This window comes from Sitophilus oryzae, unplaced genomic scaffold (assembly GCF_002938485.1).
Source record: "Sitophilus oryzae breed Bouriz unplaced genomic scaffold, Soryzae_2.0 scaffold_227_pilon_pilon, whole genome shotgun sequence".
Taxonomy (NCBI): domain Eukaryota; kingdom Metazoa; phylum Arthropoda; class Insecta; order Coleoptera; family Curculionidae; genus Sitophilus; species Sitophilus oryzae.
This window is the reverse complement of record NW_022146782.1, coordinates 785,569-808,607: the sequence shown is the minus strand read 5'-3', so window position 1 is coordinate 808,607 and position 23,039 is coordinate 785,569. Positions and strand designations below refer to the sequence as shown.

At 31.2% G+C, this 23,039-nt stretch overlaps 1 protein-coding gene across 1 annotated transcript in view; it reads right to left on the bottom strand.

Annotated features, from left to right (window-relative positions):
* LOC115884372 overlaps positions 1 to 20,317 on the bottom strand; it is a 28,205-nt gene extending 7,888 nt beyond the window's left edge. Inside the window, exons 1-4 of the mRNA XM_030902932.1 lie at positions 20,038 to 20,317; positions 12,532 to 12,825; positions 3,653 to 3,955; positions 3,320 to 3,589 (exon numbers count right to left, since the gene is read on the bottom strand). Of these exons, the coding sequence (XP_030758792.1) occupies positions 3,320 to 3,589; positions 3,653 to 3,955; positions 12,532 to 12,825; positions 20,038 to 20,086 (916 nt within the window). The 5' untranslated portion in view covers positions 20,087 to 20,317. The remainder of the gene's footprint in view (positions 1 to 3,319; positions 3,590 to 3,652; positions 3,956 to 12,531; positions 12,826 to 20,037) is intronic.
* Between the last annotated feature and the right edge of the window lie 2,722 nt (positions 20,318 to 23,039).

The following is a 23,039-nucleotide window of genomic DNA, read 5'->3' as shown; positions in this document are numbered from 1 at the left end:
TACCTCACAGGAAGTGCGGAATTATTAAATGTGTGCATATTATGAAAAATACGAGTATTTCAACTTTTGAAATCGCCATAACTCAGGAATGGTGGTTCGTAAGAAAAAAAGTATAGGAACCATTATTGTAGCAAATTTAATGGTCTACTTTTGCGATAGCGCTTACCGTTTAGGAGAAAAAAGCAAAAAAAAACATATTTTGACCTTTGACCTTAAATATTTTTTTTAGCAGACGTGGGAGCGGTGGGGACTTTTCAGATATCATTTATAATAGTGTATTTAAGACCTGTACCAATTTTCAGCTCTATGCGAATTATTGTTATTTGGGGGGTTAAATTAATTTTTTTAAGTAATTTTTTTGTTTATTTTGACTGGGGATACATTTAATTTTTGTTTAGAATAGAATTTGTTTGGCGGTAGTTTGCGATATTGTGTTTATTCTGTCATCGATAATATGAACAGACCTCATTTAACAGTAGAGGAAGCAAATCAAGCCATTGGTTTGCTCTTAGCGGTTCACGACAGATCGATATGGCTGATCGATTTAAAGTCACCTAAAGTGTAATTTCTAGACTTAAAACCCGATTTAATGAGACTGGATCTGTCATGGAGAGGCATAGGGAGGGTAGACCAAGGTCGACAAATGCTAGGGAGGACAGAAACTTAATGAGAGGAGCTAGGATGGATCCTGCAAGAAACTACACGTTGCTCAGCCAGGACCTTTTAGTTCCAGCAGGGTACGTATTACCCCTTGGACTGCCTTAAATCGATTAAAAAAGCAGGTTTACATTGCTATAGCTCTATAAAACCCCCTCCTGCGTAGAAAATTCTACCCCAGACCATTACACCTATAACTCCAAAGGGATGCCCTTCTTGAACATATCGGTCGTTAAATCTTGTATTTCGTTTCCACACACGAACTGTACGTCTGTCAGTACGAAGACAAAAGCGGCTTTCATCGCCGAACATCGCAGAATGCCACTCATCAGTCCAATTAACTCTTTCATTACACCAGAGCAAACGTTGAGCTTTATTATCTCAACCTGACTCTTGTGGGCAGCGGAGGGTGTCTTATAGGCCTATAGCAATGTAAACCTGCTTTTTTTATCGATTTAAAACCGTCCGAGGGGTAATCCGTAGTCTGCTGGCAGTCAAAAGGTCCTGGCCGAGCAACGTGTAGTTTCTTGCAGGATCCATCCTAGCTCCTCTCATTAACCTTCCGTCCTCCCTAGCATTTGTCGACCTTGTTCTACCCTCCCTATGCCTCTCCATGACAAATCCAGTCTCATTAAATCGGTTTTTAAGTCTAGAAATTACACTTTAGGTGACTTTAAATCGATCAGCTACATCGATCTGTCGCGCATCGCCAAGAACCAACCCAATGGCTTGATTTGCTTCCTCTATTGTTAAATGACGTCTGTTCATATTATCGATGACAGAATAATCACAATATCGCAAACTGCCGCTTATCAACACGCAAACAAGTTCTATTCTTAACAAAAACTAAATGTACATTTTTGTGATTGTCTTTCCTAGCGAAAACACAATATCCTTAACTTTTTTCGAGTAGTTTATTAATGTATATATATTTATTTAATAAAATTAATTTATTCATTCTACCCTATTATAATAGATAAATATACCTATATTTCTCTAAATATATCCTTAGTTCAATTAATAAATATTTAAATTATTCTTTTAAATGCTTATAAAAATGGTCATATAGCCCAAAAATGAGATAAAATGAACGCTCTGTAGACAAAAAAATACGCCTTTTTGTATATGTCTAATACATTTTGTTCTTCTATTAAATCACGATCCAAAGAAAAAATAGCAAAGGAAAAATTATTTTACTTTGATCTGAAAATCTTCTGTATACATAGTGGTCCGAACTTCCGGAAACTTCGGCAGTATATTCTGCAGATAAAAATAAGTAAAAAAGTTCGTATAAATGTATGTCCTAGAATGTTTGCTTTCGGAGATACAGGGTGTAGAAGTTTCTTTTTTATTTCGATTTTTTCCAAACAATTTCTGAAGTAACGTCAAAATTTGGATGAAAATTGGTGTCTAGAAGTGTTTTGATATGAGAAATTTGATTTTGATATCAACATGACTCCTACTTGTAGAGGGCGCCCCCTACATATTTTTTAACTAGTTTGAAAAGTAATAACTTTACGTCTGTACCTGTATAAAACTAGTGAGTAAGAAAATATACATTTACGACGTTTTTTAAGTAAAAAAGGTCTCTTGGGAAAAATCGCTACGAGTAATGGTTCTCGAGATATTTGGAATCGAAATTATCAGTACATGTCATCACTGACATAAATTAAACTTGTTGACTAAATAATGTTTAGACTGAAATCATAAATTTGAAATGTGTTTGTGCCAAAAGTTCATTAGAAACTGTTCATTAGATAAAGTTTCATTTTCACTCAAATAACTATCTACTCAACATGTTTATTTTTAGTCAATAACTGTATTCTGACATGTATTGACTATTTCCAATCTAAATATCATAAGAACGGTTGCTCATAGCGACATTTTTTACGTAAAAAATCACGGAAATGTATATTTTTTCACTCAGTAGTTTTATACAGGTACGGACGAAAAGTTAACCTTCAATAATTAAAATTTCTCTCAATAAGTTTAACCTTCAAAACATTTAAAACACATGTAGTGGCGCCCCCTACAAATAGGAGTCATATTGACATCAAAATCAAATTTCTCATGTCAAAAAACTCCCAGAAACCAATTTTCATTCAAATATTGACGTTACTTCAGAAATTAATTGAAAAAAATGAAAATAAAAATGAAATTTCTACACCCTGTATCTCCAAAACTAAGCATTTTAGGACATACATTTATACGATTTTTTTTACTTATTTTTATCAGCTGAACTGCCGAAGTTTCCGGAATACAGTTTGGACTACCCTGTATATCTCCAGATGTAGTATGTTCTACTACAATCAGGTTATTTAGTTATAAAACCAATGGCACATAATGTATACCTAAATTAATAATATAACAACAAACCATATAAAGTTATCAGAAAGTACTGAAAACTACTTCAGGCTATTATTCAATCAATGATATTTTATATTTTTTTTGCTACTAAGAATTTTATTATTAACTACAATAATTATATTAATGTCTATTATCATAAATAAATGAATAAATGGTTTCGTTAGTCTTTTATTTTATATCTTTATATCGCTAAGTAACAGTTTTATTATTAATGACAAACACTCAAGGGCATTGCACATAGATGACTAGGAAGAAAATAATAGAGACTATTATAAATAATGTAACTTAGGCTTACTGTTTAGACATCTAGCTTTCTCGTAGTATTTGGAATCTGATGAAGGTTCCAACAACTTTGGTCCATGTAATTTACTATCCTCACTATGCAGCAAGCAAACATTATTGGTTTTGCCACTGATAATGCTGAAGCCTCTACAGTTAAATCGATTGAAAGACTCGCAGAGTATTTGACATTCCTCTTTGGTTTTCTGCGTATATAATAAGTCTGCATGACTTAAAATTACGTTTTCGTATTCCTCATAAGCGCAATAATCTTTGGTTCCATAATCTAAAACGAAACAATAATAAGTTTTTTATAAAATCATTAGTTATCTGCCTGTTGATTCAATACCTGAATTTGCACATTGGTTTTCGAAATATTCATCATCAAAAGTCGATACTCTATAGGAGTTGGGCATTAAGTGTCTATCGGAATCACTTAAAACACAAGTACCGACACTTCTGTTTGTTTCTGGGACGTTGTAACTAAAGTTTATTTTAAATTTGATAGATTTGCATTGGAAGCTTTTTTCGTTTAGGCATTCCTGTTGACACGCGGTTCTGGTTAAGTTGTTTGGCAGTATTTTTGTGTCGTTGCCTATTAAAGTCGATCCTGGCACTCTTTCGAAGATCCATGACTTGTTACAAGGTATATCTGAAAAGTTATAAAATTGATGGATAGTTTTCGTATATAATACTACGAGTGCATACAATAAGAAGTTTTTTTTTCAGTTTTTCTGTCCACATACAATGTTTTACGTCATACATTTTGATTGACTAGGTAAGACTGAAGGTAAAAAGTTACGTGTTGGTAAGGCTTAATGCTGATTTTTTTCTTCTTAACTGCATGATATAGAAATAAAAATATGAGGAAACTAGATACACTAGATCAATTTTATTTTAAAATTAGTAAGGGAATAGGAATATAGAGGGTGTCCCATTATTTCGTGGGCATAGACTACTACGTATTTTTGGAATCAAAATCAGTTCATTGGACACAATTTACCTCTATACAAAAGTGCTTCGTTTGTCCGTTAGAGGGCATCAAACTTAGAAAAATAAACAATTTTTTTTCAAATATTTTAAAAACCGTTATTCCGATTTGAATGAGATTTTGGGTGTCTATATTTTGCAAAGTGCTTTAACATTTGACTTTCACAAAAATCAAGAAAAAGTACGGGAAGGGTGAAAACTACCCCCACCCCTACATAAATTTTAGTATAAATATTTCCAGCTCAAACAACGACCGATGTTTTTTTCGTAAAATTGTGCTTCTAGTATTTACTACATTTTTTGTCCCTTGTAAAAAACGCAATCGCGCATACTTTTTGACGAAAAAAGTTATTTTTCCGAAGCTGACTTCCAATTTCTAATTAAGGTTTTTGTCACATCAAGCTATACAGGGTGCTGCAAATTCGAGGTACGGACATTGGTATCTCGGTAACCGTAATAGATACAAACACGGTTAAATTAGGGCAAAGTTGCGCTTTAGGATGTTCACCAAGATGCCATTAAAAAAAATTAAAAATTTCAAGGATTGCTGAGTTTTTTGGAAAAAGCGGATTTTTTTGAAAATCATTTTTATTTTTTCCTGGCGTTACTTTTTAGGAAATCAAAAAACGAATTGCACATTCTCATTGACACTTTATTAGGGCTATCTGATAGTATTTTTAGATTTTCAAATTAGCTGATAATTTGTGAGATACAGTGGCCAACTTATTTTTTATAAATACGGACCTGCATTTTTTATTTCAAATTTTGAAAGAACTCGCTCTTCTGAGTACAATGATATGCCACACTTAATATTTTTTTTTTGTTTCGGAGATTTGAACATAATTTATTTAAACTAATTTCAAGTCCGGCTCTGTTTTTTTTAAGATTCAATCTATTCATCGTTACAATGTTGATAAGTTTTCAAACTTAACAATGACGTGGGGTAAAACATTGAATACTGAAAATCAAATGCAATAACTAAAGGGTCATTACTGGGCGTAATTTGTAAAAGTGAAATCAATACATTTCAACATTTACAATAAAGAGTACAAAATGCATTCGGAACTATAACAAGAAGTTATGTTCAAAGAGCTATAAATAAGATTGAGCAAAAAATAAATTTGTGCATTAAAAAGGGTGATAACCCTTTCGAACAAGTAGAGCATTCGAAACTAGTTTATAGTTGTTATAAGTTGATTTATTTAAACAACTACGATTAATATTATGAATATTATTAGATCGTACACTGAGATTCCCATTTCACAATAAAAAAAGTTAAAAATAATATATTTAAATTGCTGACCTGGATATTATTTATTTGAATCTTTGAATTGGCTCGATTTTCCTTATTGAATGTTAATTAGCGCTGAACAATATTGTTGCGATGAATATAATCAGATTAAATAATTAAAAAAACAGAGTCGTACTTGAAATTATTTTAAATAATAATTAACTAGTTTTGTTGTTATTAAAGTACCCAAAACAAAAAAAAAAGTATCAAGTGTGGCATATCATTATACTCAGGAGATCGAGTTCTTTCAAAACCTGAAATAAAAAATAGTAAATAGTAATAATAAAGTGGCTATGAGAAGCTGTAATTAGTTTTTTGATTTTATAAAAAGTAACGACAGGAAAAAATAAAATTGATTTTCCAAAAAATCCGTTTTTTCCAAAAAACTCAGCAATCCTTGAAATTTTTAAAACTTTTTTGATGGCATCTCGGTGAACAACTCAAGTCGCATCTTTGCCCCAATTTAACCATCTTCGTATCTATTACGGTTTCCGAGATACCAATGCTCGTACCTCGAATTTGTAGCACCCTGTTACACACATACGCCTCCATAAAATCTATTATGCTGTAATAATCTAATTGGCGAAAATGTGGAATATTAGTATCACCCTTGTTTATATCAAGGGTATCACAAATTATATTTTTGACAATAAGTTTCATAAAAAGCTTAAAAAATATAATAAATTTTAAATTAACGTTCGGGTTTGGCTTGGTTTGGTTAGCTAATTTTTGATTAAAAAATACGTAGTTGTTCTATGACCACGGAGTATTGGAACTCCCTGTATATTTCGTAGGTCTGCTTTGGAAAGATAAATTGTCTAAAAATTTTTCTCACAAAACCATGCAATGTGGCGTTTTTACAAGATTACAGTTGAGGGTTGGAACCTTTGGTGTTACACAGCAAAATAAAAACAATAAATCACCATAATACACCAAAACACTTTTACTTTCACACTGGACGCGCGTTTCGCTAACCATGTTAGCATCATCAAAATTTTACAGTTTCACAGTTTATACACATCTGCTGATGATGCTCACATGGTTAGCGAAACGCGCGTCCAGTGTAAAAGTAAAAGTGTTTTGGTGTATTGTGGTGATTTAGTGTTTTTATTTTGTTTTGTTTTTACAAGAGACAAAAAATGTAATAAATACTAGAGGGACCATTTTACGAAAAGAAAATCTGTCGTCAGCGTCGGTGGAGTGGGAAAATATTTATACTAACATTGATATTTTTGGTTCATCTCATTAGCTTTATTTTTGTTGGAAATATTCGCTTTTGAAAAAGACACTAACTTTTTTTCGTAATTTTTACATTAAGACCATGCCTTTGCTTTTGGACCTAGTCAACACATCTAGTAAGTTCTGGTCCCGAAGCATAAGATTTCCTTCACTTAATCTTCTTCGTATAGTCCGTTAGTTAATATGTACGTTTCTTAAGTGAAATTCATTATCAATTTGAAAAGCTGGCAATCGGCGGCTCCTTAGCGATAAACTTACAATAAGTCGATCGTCTCGATTAGAACTATACACCCTGTATAGTTAAAAATTACAAAAGTTGAGTAGATCTTCTTCTTCTTCTGTGGAAAGGATCTGTGACTCTGGAAACATCCAATTCCCGATCCAATCCAGATATGGCCACTTGCCCTTACAAGTTGAGTAGATGTTCAATACTCGGTATACAGGGTTGTTCACCACATACGACACGGAGTATTGTAGCTAAACGATTAGATTTTTACAAATTGAAAGTTTTGGGTTCGTCGAAAGACTATTAGAGCTACAATTTAAAAATATTTTTACCGGATACAGAGTGCCCAAATAAATAAAAAATATCAAAGTTGCATTTTTTTAAACGGAACACCCTGTATTATTACATTTTTAGTTTCTACGATTAAAATAAAGGTAAATTTGATTAAGGTTTATCACACTTAATCTTACCGTTTTTGAAATATTTTCAATTTTGTGAAATTGCATAAACATTTTAAGGCTCCACTCTCGGCTCCACTTCTCCAAGGTTATCAAAGTTTTTATTTCTAAATATTTACTGAAGTTTATTTATTGAGCAGTTATTGTGTTGCAATAATAAAAAATAATACTACCTCATACAGAGTGTCTAAAAATTGATTTTAAATAATTTATAGATTTAAACGGCAATAACTGTGTTCCATTTAATTTAAATGGAACACCTTGTATATTTTAGGCGAATCAGATGCACAATTTAATTGTCTATCAAATTGTATTATACCATTTTTTACCTATCCCTTCAATTTTTCGTAGAAAATGAATTTTCTTATAATGTAGACCTCATTTATCAATATACCCATGGAATATTAACATTTAAGATTATTTTTAAAGCAACAAATGTAAAAAAATGTACAGGTGCTAAAAGCGATAATATTATTAGCCCATTGGTATACAAAAAGAAAACTATTTAAATTTTTATAAAAGAGTATACCATTAATTAAATATATTCCGCCCAAATATTAATGAATTACATACTTAAATGTGATAGTTAATAAATTATTCTAAATACATAATTATATTAAACATAAACAGTGAACATTGTTGTTATTATGTTCTGAAGATATTTCATCAGAGTAATCTCGGCGTGTTAAAACCTTGAAATGCATTTTTATTCCAAGTCAACAATGGACGACAAATTTTCTGCTTTACTAGGTTTTCATCAAGATCAAGTGCATTTTATTATTTATGGTACAGTACCGACTAACAAAACATTTTAATGTAATTAAATCGTTTGAATTATTGTCACATTTTTATTCTTCTAACGTTTGCATGTGAAAAGAGTTTTTAAAAAATAAAATTCATCTTTACAAGCTGATTAAGAATCAGTAGATATATAGTGGAGTGCTTTAAGCCCTTATGGGATACAAACCTCGGAATTAATTTACTGTGAACGAATTTTTATAAAACTTTTTGCATTGTATTGTTAATAAGATATATTACAAAGTTTACCAATTTAATTTCGTTGCTTTCACTTTAGTATTTAAATAAACACACATATACAAATGCATACATACAAGATGGTTCCGTTTTCCGCAAAAGCTCTGTATCAGGATTCCTATTTGAGATTTTTACTCCAAACCTTTTACAAAATATGTGTTTTCTATGTATATATGAGTCAAATATATATCTATATTTGTTTAGTTCAGTGAATTTGCTATAAAATTTCGGTTCAAAAATGCCTTAATACCATAGAGTATACTAAGTGGTTTTTGAATGATGACCACAACCATGAGGACGTCAATCTAGACGTCCAGGAACCTTTGTATGAGAACTTCTAATCGAGACGATCGACTTATTGTAAGTTTATCGCTAAGGAACCGCCGATTGCCAGCTTTTCAAATTGATAATGAATTTCACTTAAGAAACGTACATATTAACTAACGGACTATAAGAAGAAGATTAAGTGAAGGAAATCTTATTCGGGACCATAACTTACTAGATGTGTTGACTAGGTCCAAAAGCAAAGGCATGGTCTTAATGTAAAAATTACGAAAAAAAGTTAGTGCCTTTTTCAAAAGCGAATAAATTTCCAATAAAAATAAAGCTAATGAGATGAACCAAAAAACAAACCATCGAGAAAGGATGTATCTAGATGATAAAATTATTTTTAAATTTCTTGCGGTTTTACCATATTCCACAGGGTATTTCAAACTTTCATCAAAATATCAACATTTTGTTTTCCCTCGTATAATTAACAGATGGGGAGTTTCATTTTTAATTTAGAAAAAGATATTAAAAAGTCAATCTTTAAAATACATCAAAGTTTTAAGGTGTCCATTTTTCGTGCCGGTGAATGTATTTCAAAAACTATACATTTTAGTCATATACTTTTCTAATGAAACAAACCTTTATTTTTTTACTAGAATCCAAAAATCAGTTAATATATAGGGTGTTCCATTACAAAAAACATAACTTTGATGTGTAACTTTTTTTGGGGACACCCTGTAGAACTCTACATAATTTAATATATAAATATAATAAAATGCTTTCAATTGACTTACATAAGTTCACAAAATTTCACTTCAATACAAACTTTTGTTCTCCTTGCAAAAACCGCGTCGTATATGTCGCGCCACCCTGTATAATTCGATTTCAATCAAAATTTCAATGATTAGAATATAAGCAGAATAGGTATAGCTTATGCATTAGATATATTTACTTCAATAAATTTACTTTGAAAAAGAATTAAAAAAAATCAAAAAATTAAGAAGAAAATAATTAAGAATTTACTAAAATTACTAAAATAAAAAATAAAAAGCAACGAAAAAAATGGGTAAACATTTTATTATTTTATCTATAAAACACAATACAGAAGGTTTCACATTAATACATTCACAGTAATTGAATTCCGAGGTAAAAGTCTCTGGGCACTCCACTAATATATTATTTGGGAAATCGAATGTTTTTGTAATTTCAATTTAAAAAGACATAAAAAAATGTTAAATAAACTGATTATTTGGCTATTAATATTTATTCTCTTAAAGTAAATATTGATACATATTATGTTTGTTTTTGGTTTTTCAAAAAATATGGGCTATCTCTCGTGGGGAGATTCCGCGCATAAAAATAAGATTTATTTTTCATATCAACATATGTATATGTAGGTACGATTCTGCTTACCTACTTTAAAGTACCTATCAGGATAATGTAAATACTATAATACTATTTGGCGCTATTCTTGCAACGGTTGCGACCCAAAGCTTTTGTGTAAATAAAACACAGTGTGTTGCATATATAAGAAACTTTATTTTATATAAGGACATGTATGAAATTTTGTCCGAAATCTATCCATGTATGAAATTGTGTATGAAAATGTATGAAATTAAATGCCGGTAAATCTTGTGTTATAGTATTTGGTAGTGATATAAACAAAATAACAAATACGGCTGGTAACATGAATATCCATGTAGATAATGTTGCGATACCCATTGTTACAGAGACTAAAAATCTTGGAGTCTATTTTGATGCGAAGCTTTCTTTTCAGGCACATATAACTACTAAATTAAAGGCTGCTTATATACGTTTGAAGAATTTTTCGTCTCTTAAGAAATATATACCATCTAAGACTAAGTATCAATTATGTAACACACTTATTTTATCTTTATTTGATTACGGCGATGTTGTTTATGGTACATCCATAAACGCTAGATTCTCTAGAAAAATCCAAATACTTCAAAACTCGTGTCTACGGTTTTCTTTTAACATTCTTTTTAGAGATCATATAACACCACATCTTAAAAATTTATCAATTTTATCCATGACTAACAGACGACAATTTCATTTAATGACATTCATTTATCGAATTTTAACTACAGAGCAGCCTCCCTATTTGTTCTCATTGTTTCATTACATTGACCACGATCATTCGACTAGGCAAGTGCATTATTTTAAAATTCCTCAACACTGAACAGCTAACTTCCAAAAATCTTTCAGTTTCATAGCGCCACATTTGTGGAATAATATTTCTAATAACTTTAAATTTCAATCCTTTACAGATTATAAAAAACAAATTAAAAATCATTTACTGAATTCGTAAAAATTATAATTTCGTCGACTGATTTGTGAGGTTCTTGTTCTTCTGATATACCTGTCATTGGCTGCTGTTCCGGTTTTTACACTGTTTCGTTATGCCTCTCTGCTTTTCTCCGCTCATCCCTGATAAAATTATATTTTCACTTTTTTTTGTCTAATTTTAATTTTTTTTTAATTCTGTTTATTTTTGTAATTTAATTTATTTCAATTTTGTTTTTGGGGTCGCACCACTCTGGCACGTTGTGTCATTGTATCGGTTTTTTAATCGTGCTGCGATCCCTTTAGACATACATTCAATAAAAATAATATTATTCTGTAAAACTTAATGGGGTCTAATAAAGAAATTTGAATTTGAATTTGAAATACCTATGGAACTTTGGAAACCGACTTTATGCCACGATCCACGATGGTTTTTGCAGTTCACAGTTCGCACAGCTTTTTAAGTTTTTAGTGCCACTTTTTCACAATTATCACGGGTTTGAGTACATAAAATGAAAATTAAACTCAAGATAGCAATAATTACAATGAAAATAGACGCTTTAAACACTTTTTGGTATTTTTTCATTGGGGACGGTTTAAATTTTGAAAGATTTTTGAAAATCCTGACATGATCCTGACTTTGACAATCTAAATTTATTTTCTTTTTTCCATAGCAACTGTTAAAATTGTCTTATATCTATCAAAAATAATAGATAAAATAGTACTATGATAGTACTTTAACCGCAAGGGTAGATTAAATGATACTTGAATGATACTTTAACAGGGAGGCTAGGTTAAAAACTTTATTTCTTCAAAGATTTCTTCTGGCATGTTTTTTAATTGCTTCCATTTTTGAAAATGTTTGTATTCCTTTTCATAAGTTATTCGGGATTTAAATGGAAGTAGTTTGGATATAGCGTTTGTCACCTCAGCCTGAATATATGTTGGTAATTTACTTATTTCGTTTTGAGCCACTTCTGGCTCCAATTCAATCAGCAATCGACACGAAAGAGAATTAAAAAATATTGACTCAAAACTGACAACTAAAGAGACAGCTTTATTTATTTGTCAAATTACAGAGAAACCAACGCCAACCCAGCACAATATTTTTTCTACTCGTAATAAATTCCTTGAAATAATAATTTCTGAATATTTTTTAAAACGTAACTCGCTATGGAAAAAAATATTGTTTTATACACGACGATAAAATTGCATTAACGTAAAATATAATTTTATCGTCTTGTATAAAAAGTAACTATTATTATATGGCTATCATATGCTTTAAATAACTATTAACTGTCAGTGTCAACAAATGAAATACTCGTAGTATTTCTCTATCGACAGTGACGTCGTTTTCATTGGGCCGCACTATTAATATCATATTTTTTTAATTTACCATTTTTTTCCGGTCTTACCTTCTTTCAGGCATGTTTTCACAAACCACGCAGCTTCGTTGTCTATGACTTGTCGAACTTCTTGTCCAGTCTCGCCAACGTCAGTCTCAAACCAATAACATTCCTGCGTGTCGTAGTGCAGCACGAAACTGATACACCTGTCATTATTCTGACAGCTAGCTAAGCAATCTAGAGTAATGGGATAAGTAGAATCGTTGCTGTGTAGCAGAGGCTGAGCGTTGCTTGATGATGGCCTTAAGCCCACGACTTTTTCAAAACGCGTGTCTGATTTTGGGCAGTTAAATATGGCGATTGCTGAAAAATACACGTTGTTTAGAAATTTTTCATATTATTAAATATGTTTAGAGGAAATATGGTGGGATTTATAATAGAAATGTTTAGATTTCTCTATGTATTTATTATTCAAGCAATAATTCTGAAGAAAAATACGTATAATATACAGGGTGAGTTTCCTACGATGTTCTCTATGGGTATCTTGGAAACTACTGGAGATAGAGAGTCGGTTAAATGGGGAAAGAATTGCAGTTTTGTGGGGTCATAAATATGCGCCTTTCAGATTTTTGAAAAAGTTCATGGCTTACTAGATATTTAAAAAAAACAAATTTCGGCTATTTTAAAAATAGTCCCTAATTTCATTATAAGCTATTTTAGACAAAAAGTTTTCAGATAAAAGTTGTGTATAATCACATCCTTAATGAGACTGTGTCCTCCATATTTTTTTAAAGCCTGTCATTTTTGACATATGACACAAACATATGTTTTTTTAAATGGAAACCATAGTTGGCCATGACTTCATAAAAAGCGCCATTTTTTAAGCTTTTCAGCGATATAAGCTATAATATGTTTTCTTCGAAAAATTACTGAGTTATAGCCAATTTTATCATTTTAAACAATTTCATAGTTAGCCATGGAAACAAGTTTTTATCGTCTTTGCTCTCATAAATGTGAAGCTCTCACATCCAAACTTTGTAAATTAAAATAAACAAAAATTGGCAAAAATGCATTTTTTCATATGAAGAAAGCGTGTAGGATTGTTTCAACTTTTTCTTGACCATACATTTGGAGGATACGTTGACCGATTGAAATGTTACGTTTTTAGAGAACGGTTTTCAAGACATGACAAATTAAATTTAGATACTCGCGCATCAATCGAGTGGTTTCAACATGACTTTCACTACGACACACCAAATTTACTTATAGCCAATTCTTATCTTTCTTGACTAATTTCACTTAGATTGCATGGTATTCTTATTCAGTTATGATTTATAACTTATAAAAAGTCAGAATAAATTACTAAATGGTTCTTTACAATTTACATTACACAAACTAAAACTTAAAAAAAATAATATCACTACATACACTTTAACTTATTTTAGAAAATGTTCAAAAAATCCGCCATTGTTTTGAGTTGTATCTTTTTAAAACTGAATTACTACCTATTCTCACAGAAGGACCGGTCGACTTAATTAAACTTTTCTCGTACCGCCACTTCGAGTGCCTCTCTTAATTCATAAGTTATTTTGTAAACCTTATTGTTAACTATACCGCATAAAAAATTCTAAAATGGATAGGTTAGGTGATCGAGGACGCCCATGCAATTAGTCCACCTCTTCCTATCACTGCGTTTGTATAATTATTATGATATAAATAATTTTAACATTTCTTTCATTATGGGGGGTGGGGGGTGGTGTGTCATAATGAAAGTCATGTTGGAACTACTCTATTGATGTGCGAGATCAACAGGCTTTTCTTCATTTGAAAAATACATATTTACAATTTTTGTTTATTTTAATTAATAAAATTTGAATGTGACGGCTTCACATTTCAGAGAGCAACGGCGATTGAACTTGTTTCCATGGCTAACTAAGTGAAATTGTTTAAAAATGATAAGAATCGGCTATAACTCAGTAATTTTTCGAAGAAAAGATATTATACATCACTAAAAAGCTTAAAAAATGGCGCTTTTTATGAAGTCATGGCCAACTATGGTTTCCATTTAAAAAAACATATGTTTGTGTCATATGTCAAAAATGGCAGGCTTTAGAAAAAAACGGAGAACACAGACTCATTAAGGATGTGATTATCTACAACTTTTATCTGAAAACTTTTTGTCTAAAATAGCTTATAATGGAATTAGGGACAATTTTTAAAATAGCCAAAATTTGTATTTTTCGAAATATCTAGTAAGCCATGATTTTTTTCAAAAATCTGAAAGGCGCATATTTATGACCTCACAAAACTGCAATTCTTTCCCCATTTAACCGACTCTCTATCTCCAGTAGTTTCCGAGATACCCATAGAGAACATCGTAGGAAACTCACCCTGTATGTATGAACAATATGAACTGTATTCCGGAAACTTCGGCAGCATAATCTGCAGATAAAAATAAGCAAAAAAATTCGTATAAATGTGTGTCCTAAAATGCTTAGTTTCGGAGATACAGGGTGTAGTAGTTTCATTTTTATTTAGATTTTTACCAAATAATATCTGAAGTAACGTCAATATTTGGATGAAAATTGGTGGCTGGGAGTTTTTTGACATGAGAAATTTGATTTTGATGCCAATATACATACATACATACTGCCATTACTCGCTGACGAGTATTCGAGACACATCAGAAGATGGTAACGCAAGGCGTTTGGTTGCCAATATGACTTCTGCTCGTAGAGAGCGCCAACTACATGTGTTTTAACTGTTTTGAAGAGTAATAACTTTTCGTCTGTACCTGTATAAAACTATTGAATGAAAAAATATACATTTCCCTAACTTTTTACGTAAAAATGTCTCTCGGTAAAATCGCTTACTTCGTTTTCACTAATAGCAGTTATTATTACAAAATATAGGTATTATTAAAATAATGGTAAATCCATGGAAAGTTTTGTTTATTATTCTCTTTTACTATTCTTCTATCAAAAAATATATGTTTTGGTTTTTCATTTAAATAAAATTACCTCACTTTGTTAATGGCATCATTATTTTTCTAAAAAACACGATTATTCATTACTTATAAAATGCATATACAGGGTGGTCCGAATTGTATTCCGGAAACTTCTGCAGCATATTCTGCAGACTAAAATAAGTAAAAAAGTTCGTATAAATGTATGTCCTAAAATGCTTAGTTTCGGAGATACAGGGTGTAGAAATTTCATTTTTTTTTTCGATTTTTTTCCATATAATTTAAGAAGTAATGTCAATATTTGGATGAAAATTGGTGTCTGGCAGTTTTTGGACATGAGAAATTTGATTTTCATGTCAATATGACTCCTACTTGTAGAGGGCGCCACCTACATATGCTTTAACTGGTTTGAAGAGTAATCATTTTTAATCCGTAATTTTTTTTACATAAGAAAGGTCTCGTGGTAAAAATCGCTACGAGTAATGGTTCTCGAGATATTTGAAATTGAAATTATCAATACCTGTCAACATTGTCAAATTAAACATGTTGACCAAATAGTTATTAGACTGAAATCTTAAATTTGAAATCTTTTTGTGCCAAAAGTTCAAGAGAAACTGTTTAATCATCATTTTTTCGCAGAACAATTTATGATTAATTTAAAAAAATAAACATTCAACGTGTGCTTATTTTTTGTCAATAATGACATGTATGGACTATTTCCATTTTAAATATCTTGAGAACGGTTGCTCGTAGCGATTTTTACCAAGAGACATTTTCTTCATCACCCACCACTTCTATACCTTGTAGCACAGTAGGTATCTCCAAAACTAAACATTTTAAGACATACATTTATACGAACTTTTTTACTTATTTTTATCTGCAGAATATGCTGCCGAAGTTTCCGGAATACAGTTCGGACCACCCTGTATAGGTACTATTTTTAGTAAAATCGCAGACTAATCTAATTAAATTAGTTTTTGGTAAAGTGCATTTTAAAGGTTCATTCTTACAGTATAATACTCTAATACTCGGTATCATATGTATATCAGTTTTATGAGTTTTTCTCCAATTCAATGTTGCCTTTACAAATAATATATTATACCGGGTGCGCGTCTCAAAGGTGGTTCACCCCCTATAACTTTTTTATTTTTTCAGATAAACAAACGAGATTTTGTATGTTAGTATACGACATAAATTATGACTGATTGACGTGTTCAATTGTTTTTTTAGGGGTGAGCCACCTTTGAGACGCACCCGGTATACCAACAGATATTAATACAATAATTATTGTATTTACCATTGGCATTACACCCTATTATTGTTTGATATTTTATATTGCTGAAATATATGTCTGCCTTTTTCATTTTAAAAACAAAAGAATGTTTTTGTTTTTATTATAGTTTTCATGTAAATAGAATTACCTCATGGTTAGTGTCATAATCGTTCTAAAAACAGCACGATTAAGAATTACTCACCTAAATTATATTTAAATAATACTACAATATATAAACTTTGTAACATTATGGATATGAATACATAATTTTAGTGTAAGTAGGCACAAAAATAAAAGTTATATTTTATGGACAAATAAATAATCTCTTGATGTAGGTTTACATGCATCCGTAATGCGTCGCACAGTGGTGTGAAACTGATAATAAACGAAAAAACCCTATATTTCCTAAACCGTTAATCCCATAGCATTGGGACGGATTTTATTCAATTCAGCTTAATAAAATACATCAAATAACATGGTTTAATAAATTTATTTAAAAGTAAACTGAGCACCAATTGAAACGTAAAGTAAAAATTTTTGCATCAAGTTGAACTTTTTGTATTTTCTGAACTATTGAAGGAGTTTTGAAGTGCTAGCCAGATTCTGAAACGCTTTTTTATCGACTGTCGAACCGTTCTTTGCAGTGTATTTATTTATTGGCCAATACCCATAATACAAGGTAAAACAAAAATGCGTGCATTTTTTACAAAATTTTAAGTGACCTCCATTTTGTGGGGGGATGGAGGATTTCCATTATTTGTGTGTATTTTAAAAGAGCTGTTTTATACCTCTGGACGTTTTTGAGTTTTTTTGGGGTATCGCTCTACATTGCGATGTTTTCCTTTTTCATAATTTTTGGTAAGGTTTTAATTCTAATAAATTTATCTCATTATGAAATTAATATATTGTATTTTTGAGTATTAACTAATGATTATACTAAGTGATTATACTGTATCGTTAATGAAAAAGTGTTAAATGCTTCTTTTGTTATGCCAAGATACATAATAAAACCTGTTCATACAATTTAAATATACCAGCTAGATAAATTTTTGACGCCCTGTATAACTGTAACGCTTTTTAGTTTTATAAAATTAATTGTTTGCTTTATTTAATTATACATTAAAATGCACAATGCTTAAAAATACGATATCTTCATTTCACAATGAGATAAAATTATTAGTATTAAAACTCTACCGACAATCATAAGAATATCGAAAACATCGCAATGGAGAACGATAGCCAAAAAAACTCATAAACGTCCCGAGGTATAAAACACTTCCTTCAAACTACCCAGAAAAAATGGATCCCCTCCATCCCTCCACAAAATGAGGCTCACTTAAAATTTTGTTAAAAATGCGCGCATTTTTGTTTTACCCTGTATTATGGGTCCTGACCAATAATTGAAAAAAACTACAAAGAACGGTTCGATAGTCGATAAAACAATGTTTTAGAATCTGGCTGGCAAATTCAAAATTCCTTCAAAAGTTTAAAAAATACAAGAAGTTAAACTTAATGCAAAAATTTGCACTTTACGCTTCAATTGATGCGCAGTTTAGTTACACTGTGGGTCAAATTATTATAATTTATAACATTTAAATCTTATACAATATAATGATATTTATATATTTTTAAGTGGCAAAAAAAGTAAATTATATTAAATGAATTCATTGGCATCCGCAAAAATGAAGAATGTAGTTTTCATTTTTTTCCACACTGTTTATCTTTTATTTTAAATTTTTAACAAACGTGGCCGAATGTGGCGATAAAATTTATAGAATCACTACTTTAACAGTTGTTTTTTTAGTCAAATTAATCCGAGACCAAAGCTCGGTAAAGCTTTTTTGTTCTAGTCTGATTAAAGTAAGAAGTAAAGTATTTTTATTAGAAATAGATTCAAACTAAACTGCATCAAAGGCACGGTATATTTTGGCAACATGATTTTTACTTTTGATACCCATGGATAAACGAAACAGTTCCTGGGTAATACCGATTTTTAGGAATTAAAAGAAGGGCTGTAAAATATTACTTATTTTCGCTTTATTTTTGCGCGTTTCGTATATTAAGAAAATTGTCAAAAAGGAGGTGTTGTAAATTCAAAACTAGTAATTAAATTAAAAAAGTAATATTATTATCATGTCTTTGAACTAACTCGATGTAAGATAGGATAATTTAAACCCGATTTAACACCCTCTTTTTTGGGGAGCTTTTTCCATTGTCGAAACCACTGTGCGTCGTTCCATCACCCCAAACGTATGATCACTATGATCTCTCATTTTTAAAATAAACCAATGGAATTGCATAAAATCCACGACGGACACGCTATACAGGATGTCCCAATATTCCGTGAACATAGAACTACAGCGTATTTTTCAAATCAAAATAAGTTCATTGGACACAATTTACCTCTATAAAAAGTGCTTGGTTTGTCCGCTAGAGGTCCGCTTTCTATTAAAAAGAAAAATTAACAATTTTTTAAGATATTTTAGGAAGTGATATTCCGATTTGAATAGGATTTGGGGTACCTATGTTTTGCTAGGGGCTTTAACATTTGACGTCCATAAAAATCAATAAAAAGTACGGGAAGGATGAAAACTACCCCCACCCATACATAAATTTTTGCATAAATATTTTCGAAATTCACCGACGACCATTTTTTTGGTAAAATGGTCCTAGTATTTACTACATTTTTTGTCTCGGCAAAAAAACGCCACCGCGCATACTTTTTGAGAAAAAAAATATTTTTTCGTGTCTGACTTCCAAAAAATCATGTAGGTAGGTAATTTTTTTGTGTGGCGTTTTTTTAAAAGAGACAAAAAAATGTAGTAAATACTATCAAGACCATTTTACGAAAAAAAAATCAGTGGTTGGTGGAGTAGAAAAATATTTCTACGGAAATTCATGTAGGGATTATATAGTAGTTTTATCCTTCTCGTACTTTTGCTTGATTTTCTCGTACTTTTTCTTCACCACGCCAGTTGAGGGTTAAAACAATGTTTAGTGCCAAAAATATTAAGTTACAAATATACTTTTTCATATACATATAGAATCTATGTTATTTAATAATTTAAAAGCTTATTTCTCACAGTATCTATCAATTTTATTGTTATTTATAATATAAAAAGTAATTTTACCCGATGAAAATCAATTTTTCTATCACTAAGCACGGTTGTTATTACAAAAATACGTATTATTAAAATATGATCAATTCTTAGATTATAGTTTATATTGTTTAAATGTATCTTCAAGTATTTTCTGTAAAAAAAATGAGTGGGAAATAAAATTATCTCATTATGTTAATGTTATGATAGTTAAAAAAATACAATTAGCAATTACTCACCTAAAATAAATTTAAATATCACTAAAATATATAAACTTTGTAACATCATAGAAATGGCACATAATTGTTGTTTAAGTCAGTGAATATTAATTAAATTTTAAGCAACAAATAAATATAAAGAATTTTGTTTAATCTCTTAACTCGCGCACTTTAAAACAAGCAATGTTTAGCGTCAAAAGTCTTAAGTTACTTAAGTACCCATCAATTCGCTTGTAGTAGCGCGGCTTCCGACTGGCAGGATTCACTGAAAAATATCGTATAGGCATGCATCATTGACACAATAGTCTATCTGCATTACGCAAACATTATTGGCCTTGGCGTACATGCAGACGGTACTACTAGGTTTTTTATTAAATTAAAATAATAGTTGGTACTTTAGTAATCGGTTCCAACTTACGGTGGTGCTTAAGTTGCTAGGAAATGTACAAAATCGACGTTTTGATGGGTGGTGACGAGTGGTCCAATACTTTAGAGAGATTAAGTCCAAAAGACTCTTTTTAGGCAATCTAACTGTCAATTTAAGGCTGAAAAATAACGTATCAGAGCTGCAACAAGTCAGTTTTAAAAAGACTTCTAATTTCTAAAATCAAAACGAATTAAGTCTAGTAGTAGTATCATAGTACTAATTTATTGTAGATACAGATGAGACTAAAACTACGTAAAATAGAATGGTTAATGTTCAGAACAACTACAAACACAAAAAATTCTACTATATTTTTTTTATAAAATTTAACCGATTTTGTAGTACTTTATACAAACAAACAACGCTTTATTGTGCAAAAAGCCAAAACAGCTTCATCGACAAAGCAATCACAAAACAAACAAAAGCACAAAAAAATATACACAAACAACAAAAAATACACAATACAAATCATACAATTCAAAAAAAATTAAGTCATTATAATTACAAAAAGTACATACGTGGACAATTGCAGAATAGTAAGCAGTAAATAGATATAATTTTAAGAGTTATAAAATTTTAAATACTTGACCTTTGACCAGTGTGTGAGATGATCAAAATTTTAAACTTCAAAATTGTTCATGATTAAATATCAACAAAAAAGTCGTTTACCGCATATAGTATCTCTCCAGTAAGTATGATTTCAGAGCTTTGCGAAATGCGGGAAAGAATGAAAGTGACTTGATATTCAAAGGCAGATGATTGTATATTTTTTTAGCATTGTACAATATTGAACCTTTAACTAGTTCTGAGCTCGGGTTTGGCAGATAAAAATCGTGCTCCGCATTCCTAAGTGGATAGTTATGAGATGGCCTTTCTGGAATAGCAGATATGTGCTTGCGGATTAAGCAAACGGATTCAAAAATGAATAAAGAAGGAAGAGTCAGTATTTTGAAATTTTTAAAGAAATTCTGGCAGTGAGTTATACTGTTCAGTCCCAATAAATATCGAACTGCTCTCTTTTGAAGTCTGAAAATACGATCAAATTTTGTTGCGCAGCAAATACCCCAGAATGGAAGGGCATAACGAAGATGTGATTCAAAAAGGATACATAATAGGCTATTCTAGAGGTTGATAAGTTAAGCTCCTTAGAAACTGATCTTAGCGCAAAACAGGCAGCGCTTAATTTCTTTGATAGAGCTTCGATGTGAAAGTCCCATTTTAACGAGTTGTCTACAAGTCCTAAGAGTTTCACAGAGTCCACGACGTCAATAGTGGTGTTATTAAGTACAAAAGGTTGTATAGTACTTTTATATGACAAGACTTTAATTTTTGATAGGTTGGGGCATAGGAGATTAGAGTCGTACCAAGATTTAATGGTGCGTAAGTCACTATTAGTATTATATAATTATATAGTGCCGTAACATCTGGGCCGCTCCAAGCGAAACTAGTATCGTCCGCAAAGAGGCAGATTTTACCGCTAACGTCTAGATTTGCAATGTCGTTGATAAACACCAGAAACAAAATAGGGCCAAGTACTGAACTCTGAGGGACACCACATTCTATAGGCTTACAAGAAGACATATAGACATATCAATCTTCACAAGCTACCTTCTGTTGCCAAGATATGACTTAAGCGATTCGAGCGGCACTCCCCTGAATCCATAGTATTGCAATTTGTTAATTAAGATATTATGATTTACACAGTCGAAAGCCTTAGAGAAATCAAAGAAACTTGTAGCTGTAGAGTGATGATTATTCAGGCTAGAGTATTATACATTATTAAAAAAGTCGAACATAGCATCATTTGTGCAACTGTTACTTAGAAATCCAAATTGATGGCTAGTACGTATTTTATATTTAAGGAGAAAAGATAGAAACTTTTTTTAACCAGTCTTTCAATGATCTTAGATAATGTGGGCAGGAATGCAATTAGGTGATAGTTCGAAGCTTCATCTTTATCTCCTCCTTTATGCAGGGGAATAATTATTGCTGTCTTAAGGCAGTTTGGAAAAACTCCTTTTTGGAATGACTCGTTAATTAAAGTAGTAAGATGGATTAATGTGAATTCAGGAAGAAAACATTTTGAGAATAAGCCCATCAGTCCCAGATGAGGATTTGTTTTTAATACTTTTAATTGTACTACGGAGCTCAAATAATGCTACGGGCGTGAAGAGGAAACTGTAAATTCTCATTTGCTTTAGGGAGATATGAAAGTGAATCATGGGAATGAGTTATATAGTGTTCACTAAATTTTTAGCCACATTAACAAAGTAAGTGTTTAAATCTTCAGGTGAATTAAAGACTGTGCCAGACGAAGAAGTCTTATTCCTTAAGTCATTTACAATAGCCCAAGTCTCCATAGGTTCACAATATGAGCCATGAAAAATTTGCGAACTTTCTTAGCTTATTGAATTTCTAATCTCCTCTTCGGCTACCTACGCTACGTAGAGTGGAAGGAATTGGGTGTGACGTCAGCAGCACTAGCCGCATTTACCGAAAATCATTCCGGCCCAACAATGCTGGCCGCATTTTCGTCGATGCGATTTGTGCGGCTCTAGCTAGTGTGGGCACCTTCATTGAAAGTAACGCAAACAATATT